At 46.4% G+C, this 23006-nt stretch overlaps 1 protein-coding gene across 1 annotated transcript; it reads right to left on the reverse strand.

The window, feature by feature from the left end:
- Positions 1-2147: 2147 nt before the first annotated feature.
- LOC146161169 (uncharacterized) lies at positions 2148-22232 on the reverse strand. The gene is made up of 7 exons (XM_083385405.1): positions 21746-22232; positions 16794-16912; positions 13322-13484; positions 12373-12529; positions 8918-10204; positions 7188-7239; positions 2148-2901 (listed from the first exon to the last, which is right to left on the reverse strand). The coding sequence occupies exons 1-7, from the start codon at positions 22109-22111 to the stop codon at positions 2853-2855; spliced, it is 2193 nt and encodes a 730-aa protein (XP_083241531.1). The 5' UTR covers positions 22112-22232; the 3' UTR covers positions 2148-2852.
- Positions 22233-23006: the final 774 nt, after the last annotated feature.

Here is a 23006-nt window from a genome sequence, read left to right on the forward strand (position 1 = left end):
AAACGTCGACACCAAAACGCCCGATGCCAGACTGCTGGTCGTCCCGATCGTCCGATACCCTCTATATACAGTTTCAGGCGTTCATTTAGACGTTAATCCAAAGAATTTAGGGCGTACTCCGGCAGAATTAGGTCTTATTCAGACGACTTCGATCTTATTCTGTATTGGATGTTACTGTGTTTTTGCGTTTAATATTTCGTTTGTCTTAAAACCAAGGTTTTATAGATTTTTCTGCTTTAGGTATTGTTGCGTTTTAGTTCTTATTGTGTGTTCCCGGGTAAAAGTTTAGTTTCTTGTTTGCAAATACAAAAACTTGTTAAGCCATTAAAATCTTGTTATTCTATTTGCTCTAAGACTTTCCCTTGTGAAATCTTTCCTTTTGTTTATTAGTCATTTATGTTTTAAATATCGAAAAATAAAACGTGGGACACTCCTTAAATATGATTTCCGCCTGGTTGCGCTCGCGATCAATTTGCCTCTCTTGGAGCGATCACTGAACAAGTCTAAAAATTTTGAATCACCAAAAGCCTTGAACGCTTTAAGTCTCGTGTTGTCAACCTTTGTTGCCTTTCCAACGGTTTTCTAACTTCAGAACAATTTAAGCAACCTTTACAACTGCGTAAGTAAAGTGCATTTTACAAGGAAGCGCTACGGCACTCCGTAAAAAAAGCAGTTCAATATGATGTTTAATTGTTTATATTGACAAAGTACTATTCCTGTCAAGATTATCCTTGGTTTGTCATTCGATGTTTCCCTTTATCACAAGACGGTGCTTCGTTAGCCTGTTGTATAGGAACCGTCGACAGCCACTCTAGACCTTAACGGCACAGCGTTACTCACTTTTTGGCCCAATCGGTTTCTTCTTAAGATTTGTAAGCGTTGGGCTCTTCCAGCAATCACGTTGCAGAAATACCAAGTAATACATGAGCAATAACTTTTACACTGGGTTGCGGCAACACAGTCTGCAGCTTTGTTTTGGGTCGTTTAAAAAGATAATATGTCATTGTTTTGTTGTAAACACTGACGTAGACTGATAACGAAGTTTTATCTGAATATCTTTTTTCCTTTGATTGACGTTATCTAACACCTTACAAAATTGCTTTTAAATGACGCTGATTATAAAATGCCCCAATGCATCATTCTGCTAATATTATAGCGCAATGGTCAGAAACCACCGGTGAGGAGTTGGTTAATGGTCCGTAGAAGGTATAGGTAGGTAGTGCTAAAAAATCCGGCACGCCGGGCCAATTCAAGCATTTATTTTTTTGTCTTTTGAAATATTGCATCATAAAAAATTATTTCTACATACGCAGTTTGGCCAATATCAACGTCTCTTCCTTCCATAAATGACGTGAGTTTAAAAGTCATGTTTGGTTGATTAAGGAAATATGTTGAAGCTGAATGATTCACTAACCTATAGGTCAGTGGACAGGGGCGTATCCAGTGAGTGGACACCAGGACATGGCCCCCAAACTATATTTTTTACAGCTTTCACCTGACTAAATTCTCTAAAAATTCTAAACATTTCATATAAGTTGATTGTGTGTAGGGTCGCAAGATGTTTACAAAACCCAAATTTTAGTCGTACTCCTAAAAGTTTAACCGCCGCTTTCTTACTTGTCGGCCTGTCCTTCGTTCTTCATCATATTGCTACTAGTTTAGGTTTTTCTATGACGTAACTATGTGTTGCCTTTTTACGTACCTTCAGAACTTGTTGCACAAAACAAGCTCAAGTACTAGAAACACTTTATTTTTTTCGAAGGCCAGTCCGCGATAATATTTCAGTTTTAAACCGGTCCACGTGGAAAAAAGGTTGCCCACCCTTCCGTAGCGTATATCTACATTGCCCTATTTGTATTGAAATGTAAAACGCCGATTTAAATATGTTGTTTACTTCTCTAAATACAGATTTTTCACAGATAACAAACATATGCATTTGTCTACTATTTTAGAAGATTTACCTAATTTTTGCCATTTTTTACAGTTTACACTTTACTTCCTGTTTATTCAACGCACTGAAGTGCGTTAAATGCCAAACCACTCTTGTAACTCTTGATCGATTAAATCGTTTATTTCAACTCGCAGCACGCGACATAAATGCGTCGACCACATGGACGGCGACAAGCGACACGAAAAAGAGCCTCGGAAATAAACTTAGCAATAAAATAATTTGCTTAATTGAAACTTTCAATAGGGATTGATAAAAGAAAAACGGTTCTGTTGTTTCATAAAGACAACATCGATTCCACGGCGAACAATTAAGGTCGTCATACAATCGCGCTGCGTCAAGCGGACGTATATTTTATTTCTTAGGGTATTAGAGCCCCAGAAATGCTGTGTGTGTATGAACAGTTACATGTAGCACAACACATGTTTGTGCAATACCAGTTGTACGCTTGCCCGCGTTTCAAACAAAACAATAAATAACTGGTGTGTTTTTCGGACGAACGCGCTGTGACAGCTTAAAATCCAAAGTTCAAATTCGATGGCGCGCACGTAGTATGCTACGTAGGCTTTGCAGGCACAGTGTTGTCGGTTTTTCTCAGGCGGCTTTGGTGCGTGTGTGGGTGGATAGTACGGAAAACAATCTCGGCTGCGTTAAAAAACAAGAACGCCGCGGCAATTACGCCGCGAGAACAGGCCATTGCAGCGTTTACAGCTGCGAGATTTCACGTGCACGGTAGTAATGGTCATATAGTATAGTACGAAAAGAAGAAAAGTGAACGTTAGGAAAGAGTACGTTGTTCGGGGATAAGTACATGTCGCACGCTCCTTGCTCTTCGACTTTAGCTCTTCTTCTCCCAGTTCGACCTCCAATCGTCAGCCAAGGTCGCTCGATTTCCAAGCGAGATTCATCTCGAGCCGTGATTGGCTAAGGTTTCTTGGACGTCGCGTTGGGCGCTGCAAAACGAAATGCAGAAGTTAAACACTGCAACATTACATAGTGCGCAAAGACTATTGGATAACAACGCGCATGCGCTGCACTCCATTGACAAGCTATACAAAAAAACGACGGAGTAAATGTGTGTTAGAACTATAGGTGTAATCAGAGTTAAAGTCCTCAATTATTCCTATAGTTGGATTGCTCTTGCGGACTTGATTCTGAACAAAAAAGTATTTTTAAACCAAATCATGGCAATTAACCATGTACTTAAATTGTGTTTTTTTGTGAATCTATACGAGCAGTAACTTGCCCATGAAAAAATAAAATAAAATATCCCATCCCACGCATTATCTGACTGTTTTTCTCGTATCGAAACTGCGATTACATTTTGCGCAATAATCAAACTCTCGCCTTAGTTGCATATTCTAGCTCGAAGAAAACACGCGCTCATAATTATGTGCTAGCTTGCCGTGGACTTAACCCCACCTGACCATTCAATCAAATCACATTTATCGCATGTGTAGAGAATCTGCTAAAGGCTTTGTTTCTCAGCCAAAAAATTGCGACCGTAGGGTTAAAAATGCGTGCATACCGCACATTTTGAGCCATGCGGTGCCCTGCGCGATCGGGTCCTCACAAAACGACGAACAGGTGTCTCCAGTTACCTAAGCGCGCCGCAAATAATAAGGCTTCTCGCGCACCTTCCAGGCAGTAAACAGAGCTGCTGTTGCGCGCTTCGAGTCGGGCCACCGTGTGCGCGCGAACGTGCAGCGCGCTACAAACGGTGCTCGGCCTCGCACCGCGAAAATATTAATAAACCGTAAAGTTTGCGCCGTGTCTATTATTAGAACAAAGCTATTGCTGGAGGGGCGAATGGAGAAACACGCCTTGCGGGATAAGGACGACATGGTTCATAAATCGCCGAAAGGTTGCGATGATTTAACAAATAAGAGAACCTTGATTTGCCGAGGCTGGTTTTGATTGCATTTTTGATATTTCGAGCAGCAAATGAAGGTTCACAAGGTATTTTTACCTGTCCCAATATTTTTCTCCTACCTACTACGCTTGTGTTTATGTAAACAACTGTTAGCCTTTCATTTCACTGCGAAATAAATTCCGACGAGGTTCCCGCATTTTTAGGCGATTGCCGGCTGTGGCGAAAAAAACACTAACTGAGAGTCGTCGAGGCGCTGAACCTGATGCGACCGCGATGCGATCGGCTAAATCTCCGCGAGGGAATTCTGGAGCGTATACCGCGCGAGAATCACCCTAAATATTGACACGCGCACGCGCGCCCTGCCAAGAGGGCATCGCCAAATTGTAGCCGTTTCGATCAAGATAGCCGCCGCTCCGTTTGCGTTTCATAAAAGGCGCGCGCCTCTAATACGCTCGGCGAGGGATAAATTGGGCAGGCCGAAATCTTTTAAGGAGACGACAAATCGGTCAATGATCGGCGGGCGCTCGCTGATAAGGTCGCTAAAACATCAGCATTTGCTGTCCGCTAATGACGGCCGACGCCTGCGCCGTGTTATTGCAAGGCGGTTTTGATCCGACGAGGACGAGCGGTGGTCCTGAGCCTCAACAGCGCATAAGCTGAGCAGGCAAAAAGGACCGGTTTGTGCCGATGCATTGCAGGAGAGTTTTGACTGACAACAGAGCTATGGCGTGGGCTTTCATTCCTATGCTAATTGCTGGCACTCCCGCGCGTGTATTTTTAAAAGGCAGCGGCGCCTGGTCGGCCCCAGAATGCCGACCACCGATCCCCATCGCGGCGACAGCTTCAGACCACTGACCCGCGCTCAACGTCCGTTTTGTTTTCTCTGTTTTGTTAAATTGGATCACTTGCCCACGGTCGTTGTTGGATTTGAATCGCTTTAATTTTTCACGCTTTGATTGGATGTATTTATCAAGCCAGACCGCCATGTTAAGCGCTAAATCTTGTTTTTCAATGTAGTCTATATTACGTCACTTGAACGTGCCGTTATATATTGAGATTCAACTGTTTGAATCGATGTCATTTCTTTTGCACTTCGGATCGTATTATTTTTTTAACATTTAAATTGTTTCATTTTTAACACTTTAAACCGTTGTCATTAGTTATGCTTTTAATCTTTGTCACTTTTTACGCTCTGAGTCGTTGTCGTTTTTATGCGACTTTGAAAATTAGGTTTTGATCGCAACTGATGCTCGGAGCTTATTTTAAGTCGTTTCGTGCCATCGACCTCCCTTCAGATTTAACTGCTTTGTAACTGTCCGATCGCGCGCTTAATCAATGCAAAAATCCTAAATTGTTTTAGACAGGAGGCTGGCAGTCGGTCGTCGCGTATAATTGCAAGCAATTCGTGCCAATCTAACCAGCTGCAAGGATCAAGTATGACAATTAAGTATGAATTTCTATTGGTTGAGCCATCTTCTGTTGGTCATCAGACAGCAGGTAATTTGTTACTGGAATTTAAGAACCGCACTGAGTGCATTCGGGTTGCTTTCGAAAACGCGAAAAACGCCCTATACCGCGCTTGAGCATTTTTTTAGGTTGGGTTGATCCCAATCTGTTTTCAGTAAACTAACTGTTAAGATTATGTTGTCTTGTCTGTCAAGTTTGCTGCTATATGCCCTTTTGCGAGAGTTTCGCCTTCGGTTGCAACTTTAAAATTGCTTTTTAATCGAAAGCAAAGTCGGATTTTAGAGTATAGCGTTGACTTTTGGACCACCAGGTACACACACGCGAAATTTAATTAACGTAATGCCTCCCTCCCATACAACTGCTTAGACGATTTATACCACTTTGCAATATTATGCGTTTATACTTTAAATATTGAACTTTCGCCGGTGATATCCGGATGCGATTTCGCGCAAAACAAAATAAACATTCGGCGACTGTGCGCCGACAGGAAGACAGTATAGTCAAACGAAAGCGATCGCCTTTAGTAGATACAAAAACCATTGACGTTATTAGACCAAACAAGAACCTATATTCAATAAGGGAGTTTTTTTATTGTAATATGGAAAACTATAAATGAATGCTTGTGCGCTCGAACTGATTTAGTTACAACGTTACTCGTCCAACTTATTTCCGATGGATTTGACGAGAAAAATGTGACAAAGAACATTACACGCCATTTCGATAACAGTGCTGCACAGCTTATCGCAGTCATCGCGCCAGAGTTAAAACCCTCCTGAAGTGTGGACCCGTTTGACAGATCGCCCGCCATATACAGAACTATATACAGAAGCCGCTACGTTTAAGGATGCAGTCTGACGACATTGCACGTCTTTGGCATGCACTCAGTTCCCCTATCCGACGCCACAACCTCCCACTAAATTCGCCGTGTGGTGTAAACGTACAATAGATCTATTCCAATCACATCCCAAACCCCACTTGCGCATATAAACGCATTAGGTATAAAAATAGCGTATTATGTGAGCCGCAAACATTTTTGGGTGGACAGGTCTTAAACAGGTCCCCCCTCTGCTTATAAACGCATTTGGTATATAACAGTATTAGCTGTAAACAAGGGTCTGAAAAAAATGTAAGTGCCCGTTCCTCGGTAAATTCCATACGTTGGCGCAACCCCGAGCCATCGCAAGCTTGGCGTGTAAAGAGCGGCGCGGGGCTGCCTTTGGTCAGCTCTATACGCTTAGCTGTTTACTGCACGAGTGTTTTGGAAACAGGCGTCGGGGCCGCGACGGCCGGTGAAAGTCGGCGGTTTCAACCGCCGTATACTGCCCGCCGCCTAATCTGGCAAGCGGATCTGCTCAGAGTATTGAGGCAAATGCCGATCCACTGGCTGGGCCATGCGCGATCCAGGACGACGCTTTGGTTTGAGATTCGCGCGAGGTTTTAGCGATTTGGCTCGGTCTGGCCGCCGTTTGGGCTGCGCGATTGATACGATCTACGGTTGCAAACTTTTGTAAACACGCCATAGCCGCGCGCGCGCCGGGGAGAAAGGCACGCGGCGCCCCGCAAAGACTAACGATTCCTTTGCAATTTAAATTCTTGGCCTTATCGTGGGGGAGGAAGGCTTTGGCGCAACCGGTGCGCCAACCCAAAGTCAAAGCGGCTCTCTCGACAAGGCACCGGCATTCGGACCGCTTAAAGGCAACAAAAAATCGACTAGAGACACCCGGGCGCGGTGACCTCTCGACCCCTGTCGGATTGCTTGGTTTGTTAACGCCTGTATTGTGCAGACTTGGCCGCCCGGCGCAACCATCAGGCCGTATCTGGCGTGTCGTCGGCTTCCTATTAGCGATGCGCGAGCGCTGGATTGCGTGTAAGCGCCGGCAGTTCACATCGAGTACTTACTTGGGCGATGCCCGGTGCTCCACCACGCTGGGACTCGTCGACGCCGGCGACCCTGCGCGAGTAAACAAAACTCGTTGTAATTATTGGCACGCAATTTCTTTCTGATGCTGCTGGCCAAAATTAAGGATCCGCACATAATTACTTTTGTTAAAAACGCAAAGCCGGTTGCGAGAACAAAATTAGCTGGGTTTTGTCAGTGGTTTCTTTATGTAAGTTTCAACAGCGCTTTCATTTTAACGTAATGTTTTTTGTTAACGTTTCGCTGAATATTGCCTTGATGTTTTTATTTTGAGGAAAGCTTGAATGGGTGACCAAATGGTCTTTTCACTGTCCCTATGTTCAACTACTTTTTAATTTGTCTTTTGTACCTAACGCATTAAGTAACAATAATTTAAATGTGTACAGACGAGTGTACACATAAACAAAATTAGTTTTGCAGCCCTTTAAGTTGTACAGCCATTCATCGGATAAGTTCGAGTACCACCAAGTTTTTTTAAACCCATAGGTAAAGTTAACTTTTAAATACTTTGAGTAGACAAGACTGTCACCGTGTTTTTTCCAAAAGAAAAACTTTCGGTCTGGCATCACCACATCAACATACACTTTGATTTTTATCGCGTTTTTAAGGCTTTTCGTGTAACTGTTGACCGTCTTCTTAGGCTAAAACATTGTCGATTTAACGCATCAGTTTTGTGTTGAGCCGGCTTATAATTGCGTCCTCCGCCTTTCGAAGTAAAAATAAATAGAAAGGTGGAAGCGAATTTTTGAATATAAGCGTTTGTGGCGTCGCGCGGTTTCGCGTTTCTGTGAAAAGCGGCGGGAATAATGGGCGTAAATAGCGTCGTAATCTTATGTACACGGCCGTCAACACGTTGCAAGATCGCCGGAACGCGTGGCCGTGACCCAGTTTTTCGGGAAAACGTGTTGTTGTTTGCATCAGGGCTCTTCTCCACAAGGACACCCGAAAGGCGGATGAGCGCAGCGCTGTCGTATCCGCTGTCTCCTCCCGAAAGAAACAGTTTTTTTAAGCCGGGGATCGACATTTCAGTCGGCGCTCGCGGACGAGGCCGATCTGGTGGGAAACTGGCCGCTGTCGGAGATAGGCGTTCGAGATTAGAATGCAGCGGGACGCTCGCAATCGGCCCTCTCTCTCTTGCCTAAACGAAGCTATTACGGGAGATGCTGGTCCTCGATAGGACGCGCGTTGGCCCGACGCGGCTGGCGCACTGCGGTCGCGGCCGCATACACAAAATAAACCAACTCGGTCCTGGTGCCCTTTACCGGCGCCGTATCTGTATAACTTTGCCGGCGCTGAAAACCTGAAATTTCGCAATGCTTTATTTGTGCCCTCTCTTGGCTATATATGCGCTTCACCTTTTCCCTCGTTATTAAAGCGAACTGGAATGGCACCAGTAAATTCACGCCTCGTGTATAGAATTTGATTGACTGAGCCCTTGGGAAAATTTTTATAAACCTTTTGTGTAAAAATATGGATTATTTTCACTGTTTATAGTGATTGTGAAAATCGAATAATATGAAAGCGGTAATATTGACACTCTTATCCCGTTCTAAACTAGTGCACACTCGTTAGTTCATATTTACCAAGTATTCTTAAAATGGAAAACAATACTCTTTAAAATCTTGATGAACCCTTTAACAATTTGATGCAATACATCGAAAATGGCACGACAACACTATGATCCCCATGTATTTATATTTAATGTACTTACTTGAAAACGTGCTTTGATTGACAGGTGGCGACAGTGACGACATGGCCGGCTGTTGCTTGCCCGTGACGTCAACGATAGGCGAGGGGTGCACCTGGGGGCGCATGTCGGACCCTGCCCCGTCGGCGGGGTAATAGGGGGCGCCGAACATGGAGGTACTCGTGCAGCTGCTAGGCGCTTGGCCGTAATACGGACCTCCCACGCCTATTTGTCCGTAGCGGTGGGGTAGAAAGACTGGCCTCGAGTTTGGAGGGCTGATGACGGCGGGGGAAGGCGAGGCCTCTGTGTCCAGGGCCGCCCCGGGCTGCTCGCCCTGTGTGTAGAGGTTAGTGGACGTCTGCATCCTGTCCCCTTGCCTGGGAAAGAAGGGGCCCGTTGCGCCAACAGCGGGTGGCGGGGGCAACCGGTCGACTGTGTAGTAGTCCACAACGTGGCCGTATTCGGCCGATGCATAGGGCGAAACCGGGTCCACCGACCGGCCCAGATTGGAAGGGTTTGGGCTGGTTCCGGGTATCTCCCGGCCGCGAGCTTGCGTGTACATGCCCGGGTGGCCCAGGTAGAGTTCCTTGGCCTGTGAGCCGCCACCGCCGACGCGCTGGTAAGGGTCGATGCACGCGTACTGCCGCTGGTAGTCGCCAGGCGATCCGACATCGGTCCGTCCATCGGTCGACTCCGAGCCGCCGCCTCCTCCAATGCTACAGGACTCTGGCGCGGCGCGAAGAGTGTTGCTGTTGCTGCTTGGGTAGCCATGCTCGCTCCAAGACTGCGCCGGAGGATAATGGAAGTCGGCGCGCGGCTGTCCGTCGCCGGGCTCCGTGAGGTCGGGTGGACTTACAATTCCGTGCTGGTGCCGCGGTACGATGGCGCCCGGGCCGCCAAAGGCGCTGGCTGAATACTGCGACGCGTAGCCCGGGTTGTGCTCCATGTCGTGTCTCTCAGGGGCTCCGATTACCGGAAATGGGCGCTGGTGGTCGTTGACCGGCGACCAGATGCCGCGATTTGGGCCTTCGGGAGGAATAAAGCGATCGTGGCCGGGATCGCAGGTTAGATTTCCCGCCGTCGCGAAATCGCCGTCGCGTTGCGTCGGGTAGCTGACGCTGCTCGTCTTGTCGTTGCTGCTGTGCGCCGACGCCGGACCCGAGTTGTACGAGTCGACTCGCTCGTCGTCAAACACGGCCGGATCCTGCTGGTGCGGGAAACTCGAGTTCAGCGAGTCGTTGTTGTTGGTGCTGGTCACCTCCCGTTCCGCCGAGTCGTCTGAGTCGCCGCCGTGACCGTTCTCCGATTTGTCTGTTTGAAACGAGTTCGAATTAAAACGCTGCCGAGTGGATGAATTCCAATGGTTGGAGCTCGGAATATTGCGAGGCTTGTTTCAAGTCAAACGCCTGCTTTATATTTGGTTTGAAAAATTGTTTTATAGAATATGTATAGCGAAAGGATATATGTATAGCGATAGACATTAAAGTCAACAATATAAGTAATCATAGCATCACCAGGTTTGGTTTAACTGAAGTATACTGGTTGCATCTGTTTTGACTGCTGTACATAAAATTTCCGCAGCAATACGAGGGGTTTAAGGGGAACTCCCTTGGCCGTCGGTCGGTTTGTTTTGGTTCGATCCTGGGAAACGCGAGGTCTGTTATTGGGCGCAACGGGGCGCCACGGGCGTCCGAGCGGTTCCACGACGCCGGCAGCGCCCGGCTTGTAATCGAGTTGTAATCGCGGCGGATTACAAGGCGCCCGGCGAAAATTCGCGCCCAGACAAAATAACCTGGCGGCAGCGACGGCGCCATTTCTTGATCGCCGCTTCGAAGCTATTGTTCTTGTCGCGACCCGACGGCAGCATGCATGGCGCGCGCGCGTATTGCCATGCACATTGTTTGTAAACAATCGCCGCTGTCCCGCGTCACCCGGTTAAGGGCCATTGGCGACCCTTGTCTGTCCATCAAGCACCTCGGATCGGCTCATGGCGCGGATTACGGCTTGCTTCGCCGGTTGCACGTCGACGCCCCACGCAAAGCGACTTACTCGTTGAGTATTTTTCTTTATGGCGCCAGGGGTTTTTTGGCCCGCCGCTTGTATGCCACCACTTTTTACCTAAAATACGGACTTTCCGCCGAAAAATGCAAGGAGGTCTGTTTTTGGCCCATTCCTGTGATTATCTTAAAAAAAATCGGCTTTCTCTGTAATTATCTTCTTTAAAGGTTTCATTTAGATCTCAAAACATTTCACACAGTTCAGTGGATAATTAAGCTATAGGAGAAATCTACCGTTTTGAACAGCTTGCCTTTATATAGCGCCTCAGATGTTTCGAAATGACCATATGACCAATCCCTATCGAGCTTTAACGGAGGCCCACGTTATGTGTGTCGTCATTCCCGAAATAGCACTCGCATTTTCAAATAATTTGATGAATGCCGAGAATCTAACAACCAGGCCTAAAACAAACTTGGTGCGGAAGTGAATAGAACGTGATATTTAGTGGAACTGAATATCAGGGTTATAAAACTGTCTTCGTTAATTAACATTTGAGAACCATTTAAAACAGCTATTGGCCCAGTACTCAACTGGCAACATAAAGACCCGGCGTCCAATTAAATCTAGACAACGAACACGTAGTAGTTTTACCAAATCTACGTGAACATTGACCCCTCGGAGCGTACAATTGAGTGTAGACGTGCACACCTGACGCACCTAGACATTCGTAATCGCAACGGATGACGTAACACGCGGTTCGCGGCGGTGTTGTCAATCGGTATCATGAAAGTCGTTTCCAGATTTACTTTGTTGAACATTGCGTCAGACATATTTGTGTGATGGATTAGAAAATTTCGAACCCCACAGCCGACCATCCCTGAATACGACAACGCAGCCTATACTGTGGGCCGCATCATACCATTTTGCCATAAAATATTCTTAGTTTAACGCGAAACTTGGAAACTTATAAAAATCACCGGTTATTAACACAAATAGGCAGGCAGGCAACCGTGGGACTTGATTGCAATAATGTTAAGGTATTTACTCGGGGTTATGTCTTGCAATAATGTTAAGTCGGGGTTATATCAAGTTATAATTGTTATGGATTATAATGATAAAAATGATCCCCGCATTTTTTTTTCTTGGTGCGCCACAAGCTAAAAGGTTAGTAAAACGACTGATTTAGAGTATTCAACACGGGATCAAGGCATTAATGTCACAGTTCCTAGTCTTAAAAAACAAAACATTTCGTTAAAACTAAGCTACCACACTTTACGCGTGTGAAAGGCTTTATATTTAATAAAAATATAGTAAAAAGTTCTAAAATGGTTTCAAAGACATCGACATAATTATGCTGATCGCACATCAGTCCCGACAGTTATGCCTTGGCATAAACCAATCAAATTCGAAACCCAGTTACGCGGACACACACCACATATAACGCACATGAAGCCCATTTTGTATATGCACAGTTTGCCTACCACCGTCGTCGTTGTGCTGCGAGTCGTCGTCATCACCGTCTTCCTTCTTGTCCTGCTGAGAGCCGCCCGAGCTCTCGTTTGAGCGGTTCTTGGGCACCCACGTCATCTTGTTCTCCTTCTTAAGGCGACGCCGGGCGTTGGCAAACCAGGTCGACACCTTAAAAATATCGAGATTTAAAGCTCGGTGTCTGTTTGACGTTTACCTGGCCGACTTTGCCGTGTTTGCTAGTGACCTAACAAAAGGCAATGTAAGGTAAACGGAGCTATGGCTAAAGCTTATAGCTGCTATTTTAAAATTCGAACGTAGGCTGGCAACTATTGTGTGAGGTGATCGCGTCCTTCAATATAAGAGTTGTCTCTGACCTCTTGCCACAAGTTTTTATTGAGAAATGGCACGAATCAAGGTGGGTGAAGAGTTTAAAGTGGCAAATTGCTGGAGAACTGCACATCCAACGAAAAGCGGGTGGCGAAGTAACTCGAAATAAGACTTGGTGGAAATTACGTCTTTCAGTTATCTGAATCATCGTAAAAAGGTGTGAATGTGAACTTGTATCAAATAATAAATTACGTCTAAAGATATTTCAAAGTGTATTTTTTGTTACAAGGTAATGCTGTGATTTGTTACTGTACATGTTTTAACGTTTGGACGACAAAACAAAACAAAATCAAACACAGCCCATCCCGATTAAATTTTGAAAACGGGACAATACATCTGGAAATATGCAAGGTCCATTGAGATTATATGAATGGATGTATGTTTATTTATGGAAACCGAAATATTGACAACAAAAAAAGATTTATGTTTTTTTGGTTTTGTACGTTTTCTTTACTTATGAATATTAAAAAAAAACACAAACGTTCGTTTTTATCTGCCTATATATGTCGCCCTGACATAAACTCTTTAGACAAGGGACAGGGGAAAACAAATCTCCCTTTATTTATTTTTCACCTGGGTAAGAGTCATCTTGGTAATGATGGCGAGCATGATCTTTTCTCCCTTGGTTGGATAGGGGTTCTTCTTGTGCTCTTGCAGCCAGGTCTTGAGCGTGTTGGTCGACTCCCTGGTTGCGTTTTTCCTTCGCACCCCATCGTTCATGTCCATGCTGCAGTACCTATGGTAAACAACCGTTTGTGTACTGTGCGTTTGTAAAGAACCTAGTTGGGAACAAACTAACGTGATATACGCGCGGCGTTGATGCGATTGTGTCGCTCTATAGTCCGAGTTAAATTAGTTAGGCGATGATCAGTCCCTTACGAGGTTTCGAGCGGTTTTCGCCTGCGGTGGCGCCTGTCAAACGAGCAGATTTGCATTTAGGTTTTGTATCAACAGAAACTCAGCTGTGAGGAAGGGCTTAAACGTGGGCCAGAGGCGGCTTTGTTCAGGAATTCGGTTTATTTACGATTGAGCGGTGGCTATTTCGGGATTTTGAGCGAACCAATTTGGCGTACACTTTAAAAGTCGTTCCGAGAAGAGCGAAAAACAAAAAAACATATTTTCAACCTCGATCTGCTCTTCGACAAAATTAACTCGAAAACTCACGAATTAGGCGCACAAATCAAAGGCGGTGGCCTCCAGGTGTGCTACAAATACCGATTAATCGGCGCGGTACGCTTTAAATTAACGTGGTCGCGTGAACGTGCGGCTGTTTTCAAGTACCGCGCCGCGGAACTGGGCATACCTCAAAAGGTCTTCTCCTGGACTCAACATGGCTCGGCGCGCATATAAACACGAACACCCTAAGCGTAAGGTTATAACATAGGACGCAGCTATAGGCTTTGGGTTTTCGCAGACGCGAGGATCGTCATTCGACAGCCTGTAACAAACGAAGCTTGTCTGCGTGAGGGTATGTCCGTCCGTGTCGTCGTGCGCAATCGAAATGGTAAATCCGAATACTTGCGCCACCTGAGCCGCCGCCGCTCCCCACGGCCACACAACAGCGGCGTCGGATTGTCAATAAAACGGCAGTGGTAGCAGCGGCAGCAATCAGGGATTGCCGTCAGTCAGCTATCGAGCTGCAGTGACATCACAACGGGTAATCGGATTTGGCCCGCCACACCCGACTCGCCAAGGCGCAACGGTATCGAACGACGTAAACATTTTTGGGTGTGCTCCGCGACGTGATCTCAAGGCGTTTTTATAGGCCAGGTTTGCCTTTTCGCTGGTACACTATGCCTGCTACTAGTTTGCTTAATTGTCCTTTAGAGACCAACTGCTTGCCTTAGATTAGTGGTCTGTAAACATTTTTGTTCCGTCTCTATATTTATTAAAATTCGGTTTGCGGCTCGTCACCTATACTGAAATGATTCGTCAACGTTTTACAGTGGCTGTAAAGGTATTCACGATTCTTTTAGCTTTAACAATGCTACACAAAAATAGATAAAACATTTTTTACTTAATTTTAGGAGTACTTTAACGCTACATAAGTTGTAAATTTCTTTGTTATGCCACTGTGGCTCACTGACCTCGTGACTCATTTGAGCTGAGTTGGAATGAGGTTTCGATAAGGCGATTTTTTCTGTTTGGATTTTAACCCCGATCCTCTGGCCCCCAAGTTATGAACGGATTGGTAACGAGCACAGTAAAGAAAGTGAACGGGTTGCGTGAGTTCGAAGCTGCTTACGTAACAACCGGTGCTTTTAGATAGCAACGCGGCTGACCTTTTAAAATTTATCGGCGCGGGTTGAGCGCTTTTGTAAATACAAAAATTCCCTATCGCGAAATCGGTCGCAGTTCCGCGAATTTATTAAATTGCCAAGGCGCATTGGTTTATGCTGTAGATTCGCGTGCATACATAGGTTCCTGATAATCGCGCGTGTCGTTCGAGGCTATAGTCGCGCATTCCACTGCAAAGTGCGGCCGGACTTTTTCGCGTTCGGAACGTAATCGCTTTCATGTAGTTCGATTTCGAAAACAAGCCACTTCAAGTCGAATTTTCGAATTTGCGCCCGGGTGTGTTTCTTAGCACTATACGCAATTCGTCTCACCTGGCCATTTCGTAGCCGCACGCCTTTCACCAGCTCGCCCGTGCTGTTTTTATTCTATTTTTAGGACTCGGTGGGCGATAAAAGTAGCAGCGGGCGCCGCTCCGGCTCAGAACCCCGGATCGGGTGCAAAACAAAAACGCCTGGTAACGATGAGGGGGCAAAATATCGCCATGAAAAACCTGGACGTGACGTCCATATGCGCGGGTCAGCGTTGAGTTTGCAGCGCGCCAGATTGACAACACGGCTTTTGGCACGGACGCCGGGCCCGCTTGCTGGCACAACAAACAGGCAAGCCTATAGCTGAATGCGATCAGGTCGGGCTCGACAGGCCCGGCTGCGAAACGGGGAAAATCGCGCGTGTGCGGCCAGATTATCGCTCGGCGCATTCTTTGTCCAATGCGGTCGACTCTCTTCTCATGCGTCTTAAAAGACCTCGATGGCTCGGTGCGATTGCGTAACCGCCCGGGTCCGGGCTCGTTTCACACGCGGCGCTGACGAACGCGAACCCACGCGCACCCCCGCGTTCCCTGGCAACGCCATCGCACCAGCAACCGATATAGACCGTGCGGGACTTTCTGCGGCGTCCTGGACGGGAGAAATACGCGCCGCGGCTGCAGCAGAGGCTGTCCTTGCAATTTTTGCTGTACGCATATATACGTGATGTTTGCGAACATCGGCTTTCCGCGAATCGCGCGGGAAGACCGCGATAGGAACAGTGTTCTCCAGTTGGTCACTCGATCGACCCGTTCGCGTCTTTGATGTCACACCGACAAGACTTCTAACTGTGGCGAGACTGATCCGTGGGGCGTACAAGCGGACACTAACCTATGTGATTTGGGATGCTGTGGCGCGTGAGTCATACCGGCGGCGTCGCATACCTGCCTCGCCTTACACACAACAAGCAAGCGGCAACTGTCTAACCCAGGGATGTCCGACCTGGTGCCCGCGCTGAAATTTTTGTGCGGCCCGCTAGTCATTTTAACTCCAAGAAGTATTTTGAGCTTTGATTATTGGCCTAATTAAAATGTATTAGTCAGCTTTTAGGGGCGCAGTAATAGTACATAATGTGTAAAAATATATATATAACTATAAAGGCCCGATTACACTACCGCTGCGCTGAACTGAGCTGAGCAAAGCATAATTCGGTTCTGCGGCCCGTTGAATTATTTTAAGTGACAATCCGGCCCACTATAATAAAAGATTGGACATCCCTGGTCTAATCAAAACCGAGACTACGCAGACAGTCGCAATCACACCGCCATTTTGTGTCTACCAGTCGGTGGGTCGGCAGCATCGATATGTAGTTACACGCTTGCGCACACATGCGCGACACAAACGCCATCGCTTATCGCGCCACAGGTATAGGCGACCAACGCGACGCGCGACCTGCGCATCATGGAAACAAAGCGGGCCACTGTTTTCGACGTTTTGCTTACCTGTCGTAAGGGTACTGGGGTCCGAACGTGTTGTCGTAGGGGTAATAACCGGGCGGGGGCTGGGGGTAAGCGCCCGTCCACATCTCGCCGCCGGCGGGCTTCATGTCGTAGCTCGGGCCCTGAAAAAACAAAAAGGCATTTTAAGCGCGCTACTCTTCCATTGTGGTCAATGCCTTTAAGTCAGCTTGTTATTAAGTTAAAAATACCTGCGTGAATAATTGTTCTGCTTATTCGTATATGGTTATCAAATAAATTACGTTCATGCAAGCAGCGGAAATTGTGATGTCGTGGCAATTAAAGGACAGTGCTCATTAACACGAATAAATATGCTTGCGACGTTTAACAAACGCATATAGCATTGTCAGCCAACGATAGGAAACCAAAAGGCATATACAGAGGGTCAAATATAAAGGGGGATGTGTAACTAAAGATGCGCTGGGGTTCCCGGCATCAGAGCCCACGATTTTTACAGAAACTGGCAGGTAGAGGCCGCGAATGGTACTTACACGGTATGCAGCGTGCAATGGCCGAACGATCTGCGGCCGCCCTGGTGCCATTGCTATGAGGGCCGCCGTTGCAAAAAGGCTCGCTTTTCCCCATAACGGTAAGCAAACACCACAATGGTGAAAACGGCAACAATGCCCGCGCGTCCGGAAGGGCCCATATATGCGGCCCATTGAGCCGCGCGACAACGCCGACCAACACACACAAACCTTGTCGATACGGGGTCGCTATGACGCCCTGCACGAGCCGACGAGCCGTCCATGTGCATTCGATGGTCGGATTTTATTCACGTGTTAAACGCGCTGCTAAATGCTGACTGTTGACTTCGGCGTATGCCGCCCGGTCAAACCCAGGGAAAGTGGGAAAAAACTATTGGTTCAGTGGGCTGGGTTTGAAGTAGCCAGCACTTTGTTTCCATTGTTTTTATGCGAGTCATTTAAACTAGCCATGGTGTTAAATCAAAAGCCACTAAATTATTGTAAAAATGGTGCATGGCGTACGATTATAATGTACCGCGTCTCTAGATTTTATTACGTTGTCGTAGAAAACGCATTAAGTCCTAAAGCTCAACTTTTGTTTAGGGTACACGCATTATACCTCTCGATAGCTATTGGCCTGTAGGAGTCATATTCAGCGTTTTTTCGACAACCTGTAAATCAGTGCAAATATTCGGCAATCGGTTCGAGCAAAATGGTGCCGAGCTTTGAAGTGGCCAGGCACACTGGTGATTACTTCACGCGCCCGTGGCCTACGCTCTTCTCCGGGCAGCTGAAACGAAAGCGCAAATTTTAAGCTGTGCGACAAAACTTTTTAATTGCCCGTTTGTCGCCAACGGGCCCGTGTTGCCCAAACTCACGTCACAAACTGATCGGGTGCTGTGCGAAAAACAAACTGGCCAGGAAATCTGTCGACGACACTTCTACGAAAGCGTTTGTGGGTCCGTAATTACGCGATGTGTTTTCGCTCGTTGGAGGAGAGAAAAATGCTGATGCGAAGCGCAGATGTCGCATGCTGGTGCGCGCAATTCCTTATTTTCTCCAAAATTGTTTATCGTTGCGAGTGAGCTGTCGATAAACGAATGCGAGAATGAAGCGAGTTTCTCTGGATTTTCGAATCGGTATAAGTATGTATTGAAAAAAAGTGCGATCTGCGTTGCTTTAATTTGTACAAGCAATGGTGGGCCGCCATCACAAAATCACAAGTTTACCCCCCAATAGTTTTTATTATTGAAATATTGAGATGTGTACGGCTGTGATCTAGCTTCTCCAAATGTGCCTTATGTTGCATATTAAACAAACAGTCATTGGTTTTTAAACGCAGTCGCTATTGCAAAGCTGCAAATAGCATCCAGATTCCAGGCAGGATAATGGCGTTAACTGCATTAAACTGCGCAGAGCCCCTTGTTTGCGAGGAAGCAACGATTTATTAGGGAAATTAGCAATTACCCCGAACCCGGTCCCGTTCGAAAGTAAGTCGTTTAGGCGAACAATGCCCGGGCAGCAATCGACCGGCCGCAAATGGCCCAGTAATCGCAGCATTTGGACGCGGGTTGTTTTTTAATGGTTTATACGCTCGTTTACAACAAAAAGATTGGCGCCTGGGAGACACAGGTTAATTACGCCAGGCGATTTTCATCGGGGCGGGGATTTTCTTGCTCGCATGTCCGACGGTCGAGTAAACGCGACAGGGAATAAACACACTTGAACAGGGGACGGTGGTTAGTCGTTTAAATTTCCCTGGAAAAAAACATTTAGGGAAGTGTAAACGCCTTACGTCATTCAACGGCAATGCGGGCAACTCTGTTTCTGTTTTCGATACAAGTTTAGAGCGATAAGTTTCCCTTAAATGCGACAAACGGAGGATGTGTTAGCATTGTTGATAACCAGCTATAACAACGCAAACTTACACAGTCGCAATTGCGTTCTGCAGTCGATCATCGCTCGGCGGCAATTAGCGACTCGCTTGCCGGCCGCTGCGAAAAAATTTCCCGAAGTCTCGCCGATTACAGACAATTACGGGGTCGACTGACGCATGAAGTCGGGTAGTTTCCATGTCGCATTTTGCTCGCGACTTCTGGCAAGCGGCCGGTTCGAGGAAGCTCGCTTTCGAGGTTTTCCGCCGATTTCGCCACGCACATAAAAACGCCCCCGATAACTAGGACGTAAAAGCACACCAGAACAAAACTGAAAAAATCCGCCAATGATAGTGATGAGGTGTGCGTCGAAATTCCCCGTAAACGTCCTGTTAGCTTTCAACATGGTACATTTGAACTTTAGGGCAAAAGCCAGTTTGGTGGTTTTAATAACCGTTTAAACGTTTAAATTTGCGTTTGACCAGGGTATTGCTTTGCTCACAGCCTTGCATCATCTTGCTTGTTATTTTCCAAACAAATTATTTTGAAAACAATTTTAGTAGAAATATTTAAATTTGTAACCCCGATTATAAGTACAAATGTGTAAAGCTGGGCCATTTAAAAAAAACAAATTACGCTTTAACATTGTGGCAGTTAGTTTTGAAACCTGCAGCATCATAAGTTGTTTGCTTTCAAACGCGAATTTTGTTTAATTTTTATTTCCTCACTGGTAAGGTATAACTTGGGCATAGCAAACCCTTAATTTTTTCAATACACTTTCGTGTATAAGAGTAGCCTGATTGTAATCATAAGATTCGATCAGTAAACATGCGCAACATAAAATGTCCCATTGTCCCATGACTGTTACTAAAAACAAAAAATCCGCCCGGTGGCGTCAATGAGTAAGCCGAGCAGTCAGGCTGCTGGCCTTCGATTCAGTCGGCTATGGCTTAGCCCAGCTGGAATAAAATGCGCCTGAAGCTGTCCGCCTAGTCGTTTCTTTTTCGTATAAGATATAATTCTAGCAAGGGAAAGGTAACAATATTTCGCCCCGATTGTTGCGTTAGTTTTTTTAAAGCTCAAAAACCCGGGTCGAGAGTATCTGTTTTACAAAATACCAAATTTGTGCCAAAAACGCGAAAAACTAGCGGAAAAGCAGGGCTTGGCTTTTTGCAAAATGCCAAGTTGGACTATCGCTCAAGCATTTTGCTGCGGTGCTGCTATATCGCCTTTGAAACGCCGACCTGAGATTATGCGCATTAACTCGACCGCAGTTCGGTTCTTATCACATACCTCAGCCGTGCAAGCCGCCCTCTGACCCCTGCCTCGGGTTACGCGAGTTGTTTGACACCTTCCGCTTTATACACCTATACACCTTCCGCCCTCGTCGCGGCCAAACTGTTGCAATAATGCGGCCGTAGAAGTTCGGTTTAGCTAAAGCTTATAGCGCCAGCGTAAACGAGAAACCCTATAGCACTACTTTCCAACTGCAGGATCAAGTTGATCAAAGCACATCTCTACAACGAAGTATAGTGGTGGCATGCGACGTTCTACTGAAAACACATTAAATTGGCCAACAGCTTACCCATATATGCGTTGTGGGCCTAAGGTGAAAGCTAAAACAGGGCGACCACAATTCAAAGCAATCCGCACCGTGCAATTTACAGCATAATTTTAAGCGAGCGCGTGTCGTGGACCGCGATAATTGATAGATTCAATCAGCTATCTGCTTTAAGCAATCGGTTGGTCGCCCCAAAATAAATCTCCCGCGAAAAGAGGGCGAATCAGAGTCTCCATTGAGGAGAGGTGTTGCAAAACGAGTAAAGCGCCGTTTCAAGTGGGTTGGAAAGCGTCAAATCAAGTGGCCGCGCCGAGGCCGAGTGCAAATTAAATCTTTAAAAACACTTAGAAGAAACGAACCTGTAAGGTCAAATGTAGCCATTTTAAGGTTGTTGATTGCGCACACCTATGAAAAGGCAATGATGATTTCAAAACACTTGTTATCCAGGTGAAGTATTTTCGCAGTTAAGAAATGTTAGAACTCGGTAAATTATTGACAGGGTTGTTATGGGATATACGTTTCCAAAAAAATGTATCAATTATTCTGACATGATTATTACCGCATACTGAGTGTCGTAAAAGGTTTATAAAAATAAACTATATAGACACGCTAGTAATTTTCACCTTTAAGTTTTACTGGAAGAACATCAAACGGCGATAAACCAGCCAATTATAACGCTTTTCGCTCGGCGGCCGAAAAAATTCTTAACCCAGCTTGGCCAAGGCAGCGCTTACGAGACGACCGGAGCGGCGCCCGAGATGAAACGAGTGCCGGCGGCGCGTGGGAAGCAAGCTGATCAAAATGAATCATTAACAAGAAGCCGCATAAAAATTCATCAGCGGCCCGCTGCCGAGATCGCGAGTCCCGGGATCCACACACACGCTTGCCAGCTCGCTATCTCGGCGCGCATTAATTATATTGCGCTGTAATTGCCGCCTGTCGCGGTCGCTAACGCGCTTGTCGCGAGACGCGCCGCGGCGGCCGGCGCCATTTTACAGCGCGCGAAAGCAGCGACAACAATGTAACGCAACTCACCAGCGCCGAGTAGTAGGGCGAGTGCTCGATTCCAGCCGATCCGTAGTGCGGGGTGATGAGTCCCGGCGCCGTGGCCACAGCCCCGGGCATGGCGCCGTAGTTAGTTGGCGACGCCAGTGCCGACGATCCGGCCTGCGCGCCGTACATGTTGAGGCCCGACAATTCCGATTGCATTCTGCCGGGAATCAGGCACCCGTCGGCGGCGGGATACGAGAAGACGGCCTGGGGTCCGTTGACCGCGCCCGCGTTGCTCGATCCGCTCACGGTAGCCACTATCGACGGCGAGCTTCCCGTTGAATCAGCGAAATAGGCCGTCTTGTGGTTGTCGTTAGGTCCAAGACCAACCGGCTGCGGGATAAGCATCATAGGTAAGGTTTAGGTTGGCGCAGCTGAACTGCTTATCCGAGTGAAAATTGCATAAAAATTCGCTTTCAAAATTGGCGAAACTAGGCGGTTTCTTTGTCTGACAGCTTTAGCGAGCGCTAGTTTTTCCTGAAAAGCAACAACAAATAGATCAATTAAAAACCTGATTGCGAGCTCGACAAATGGACCTGCGCCCTCCGCTCCATATTAGATTCGATTGAAAATCGACGCGAACCATCTCATACGGGCATTGCTCTCGCGCCGGAAAACGAAAAAAGGTTGGGCTTTGGCTCACTGCAAAAAAGAAAAAGGAGCGGAGCGGCGTTTCGCTCACTCTCGCTCGCACCCTTTCTCTTTCTTTCCCGCTGGACAAATCGTAGACTTGTAAAATGGGTCGTCGCAACCGCTTAAAACCGTATTTAAACGTGTTTGTTGATTATACACCGAGTGGAAGCCCAGCATTTTGGTGCCTTCTATTTTCAGACTGATATAAGGTCGCTTGAGCCGGGGTTTGAATGGTGTTTAAAAAATTGAAAAATGTCCCAAAAATTGTACCTGCATTTCTTTTATATCAAATTTTAGAAAGTGATGAGAACAGTAAACGTGATCGGCAAACTCCAAGCTAACGTGAACACCTTTGTTTTCATATAAACAAACATTTTTTTCTTAATGCCAGTCTCCTATTCGTACATTTCCTGTTCCTTATTATTGTTTTACTGTTTTCCTCTGGCACATCCCAAACCACTGTAGATATAAATTGTACTAGCGTTTATATTAACGGTGTGATGTGCGAAATACAGTGTGATAAGAAATGCAAAACGCCAAGTAGCGCGTACTACACACCAACGCGAGTGGCTTGGGCGTGTCCACAAATTTACCAGCTTTCTCGCTATCTACA

Source organism: Ascidiella aspersa, chromosome 3 (assembly GCF_963924565.1).
Source record: "Ascidiella aspersa chromosome 3, kaAscAspe10.2, whole genome shotgun sequence".
Lineage (NCBI taxonomy): Eukaryota > Metazoa > Chordata > Ascidiacea > Phlebobranchia > Ascidiidae > Ascidiella > Ascidiella aspersa.